At 48.0% G+C, this 2,500-nt stretch overlaps 1 protein-coding gene across 3 annotated transcripts in view; it reads left to right on the plus strand.

The window, feature by feature from the left end:
- Positions 1–518: 518 nt before the first annotated feature.
- The window catches only part of LOC125957800 (peptidoglycan-recognition protein SC2), a 3,423-nt gene continuing 1,441 nt past the window's right edge, over positions 519–2,500 (plus strand). The window contains exon 1 of one of the 3 annotated variants that reach the window (XM_049690724.1): positions 519–1,284. In XM_049690724.1, coding sequence (XP_049546681.1) covers positions 1,272–1,284 — 13 coding nt within the window. In that variant the 5' untranslated portion in view covers positions 519–1,271. Of the gene's footprint in view, positions 1,285–1,436; positions 1,773–2,397 lie in introns of those variants that run through there. The other 2 variants (XM_049690723.1, XM_049690722.1) reach the window with 2 other exon arrangements.

The following is a 2,500-nucleotide window of genomic DNA, read 5'->3' on the forward strand; positions in this document are numbered from 1 at the left end:
AAATATGATGGACTAACGGCGATTCTCCTGCCCGTCACCCAGAGGTAGAGATCACACCCATGACCCACATTATTTTGACACTGAATCATTTTTATTACCCCTTTGCAAGCCCATCCTCGGCCACCATGTACGGCCGTACCACTGGATTTCGTTGCACCGAACGAATCTTGTGTAACGCACCGAAGCGACACCCAGAGTCTATTTACCTGCGAGATCGCCTTGCGAGTGACCTGCTCGTACATGCATCATCCGGATGCGCCTAGAATCATCTGGTAGCACGCGCCGATCCATAGTGTAGCCCTGTTCCTGTTTCTTATCTTATCATCCCTAATGGTCCGATGGCTGTGCATATAAAATGAACCTTTCTGCAGGTGTCGCCGTCGTGTGACGTCCTTACAACGACACAGTTCGCTATCGCTCTCATAACCCAGCATCCAACAACAGCGGGTAGTACAGGTATGTGGGAGCTTGCCTGAAGTACCTGATTGTGATTTTGAATTTCTTTGCCCGCGCAGGACAGTCGTCTACGACACACCGTTCGGACAAGGTACACCCCATCGTCAGCAAGATCGTACGTTTTTAATACGGAACATATTTAGAAATATTGCCATTTCGCTTATCAGTGATGTGCAGTGGTGGCGCGTGCGGCCGTTGAGTACTAGCACAATCGAATGAAAAAAAAATCGAACTCCAAGCGATCAGTCGACTTGAATTTAAAATTGACCAGAAAATTAATCAGCAAGTCAAAAGGTCACTGAAAGTGATCAAACATACGGACTCGCAAAGTTATCGCGTGGTCAAGGTTGTGTAGTGAAAAGAGGAAAACAGTAGGAAACCGTCGGGTAATCACAAACATCGATCGACTCATACCATCCTCGTCGAACGAGCTGCAGCGATTGGCATTCGTGAACAACTGTGGCAGGTCCGGCCTGCCTGCCTGTAAACGATCCCTGGCGGTCCTGAGTCGTCCTGAGTTCCGCACATCAACATGTGCAAGGCGCAGCTGTGCTATTCCGATGACAACTTTGTACGGCTGGGGTAAGGAGCTGCCATTGGAACCTCCTTAGCTCCGGCAGTGCGATCCTCGTTCGCGTAGCAGTAGTACATAAGAGTTCGACCTGGAAGCGTGCCTCGTGGCACTGGGCCGGTTCACCGGTAATCCGTCAATCCGTCCGTCTGGCAATCGCTGGTGTTCTGTGGGATAGTAGCGATCGGTCGATTGCTTCTGTCGGTGGCCCACAACAGTGTCCTAGGCGATCAACATTGTCACCATGTTCCAGGCCGGTAAGTTCAACAAAGACCGTGTGTGTGTATAGACATCCGTTCATGGCAGTTCGCCGGAAGCGATGATCTAGCTGTTGGCTTAGTGATTAACGATCATTCCTGCAGACGTTGCTGACCAAGGGCTGTTGTGTTAAGTATCAGCACGGCGTCATCTAGGACGGTGCATCAGGGAGATAAGATAAGCTAGATCTCTAGTAGGTGCATCTCCAGGGGTCGGTGTCCACAATCGGAGGTTTACTGTGACAATTTATTGAAGAAACAACAGTGGCTGCCTTGTGTCCTCCAGACATTGCTGCTGGCCATCCATCCGAGGCTCATAAGTTGCCATACGTTGGTTAAGTACAGTAGGCACCACCGTGTGACTCTCGTGTTGCAAGTATTTTGCAGTGGAGTGGTGTTTTGGCAAAGTTTCCTTTGCACGCTAGACAATTCGCAACGTGAGCAGTATGAGGATATGAGTCAAGTTGTTACCTTTGTTGTCTGCTACGGTATGGTCTTCAGGCATCTTTTAAACACTTTGTAATACTTATCCTAATTCAAACAGGCATAGATAATGCGAAATGTGCTTCAGGCAACGGGTTTCTGATTCTGAACAGCTTCTCGTCCATCAAGCTCCTGAATCGTTCCTACTAGCTGCTGATCGTTCAGCCTGTTTTTCTGAGCAGCTGTGTGGCTTCATGGTGGCTCTGATATAACTGTGTTAAATAATCAGGATTGGTCTAGAAATGTGATAATAAGCGGAAATAGAACTTCTATATTTTAGCATCACTCTGGTAAAGTAAAATTGATTAAATCGCTTATCAGCGCAAATTGATTTCCATCCGTTTGATTGGTTGACGAGATGCAACTAGCCCACACATACGGTTACATAGCCATAGCGATAAGGTGTTGCTAGATCAGCCTTTCCGAAGATAACGGTTCTACGATCGTTATGAGTTGCAATGGAACATAACGGAACCATTGACAGCCATCTTTTGCAATAAAGAAGATCGTTCTCGATAGTGCATGCGTTTAAACAAGGCCAGGCGCACTCCACGTACTTATCACCATGCGTCGTGGAAAGGAGCACCGTTCTTTCGTGTTCCGAGATCAGTGTTTACAGTTTACGATGTGCGACCGTCGTAGCTCGTTGTCTCGCTCGTCCCACGGTTGATCAGTTGCGTTCGGACGTGTTTGACGATCGAGCAATATGTTGATCGTGCTCAATAGCCGGCTC

This window comes from Anopheles darlingi, chromosome 3 (genome assembly GCF_943734745.1).
Source record: "Anopheles darlingi chromosome 3, idAnoDarlMG_H_01, whole genome shotgun sequence".
Taxonomy (NCBI): domain Eukaryota; kingdom Metazoa; phylum Arthropoda; class Insecta; order Diptera; family Culicidae; genus Anopheles; species Anopheles darlingi.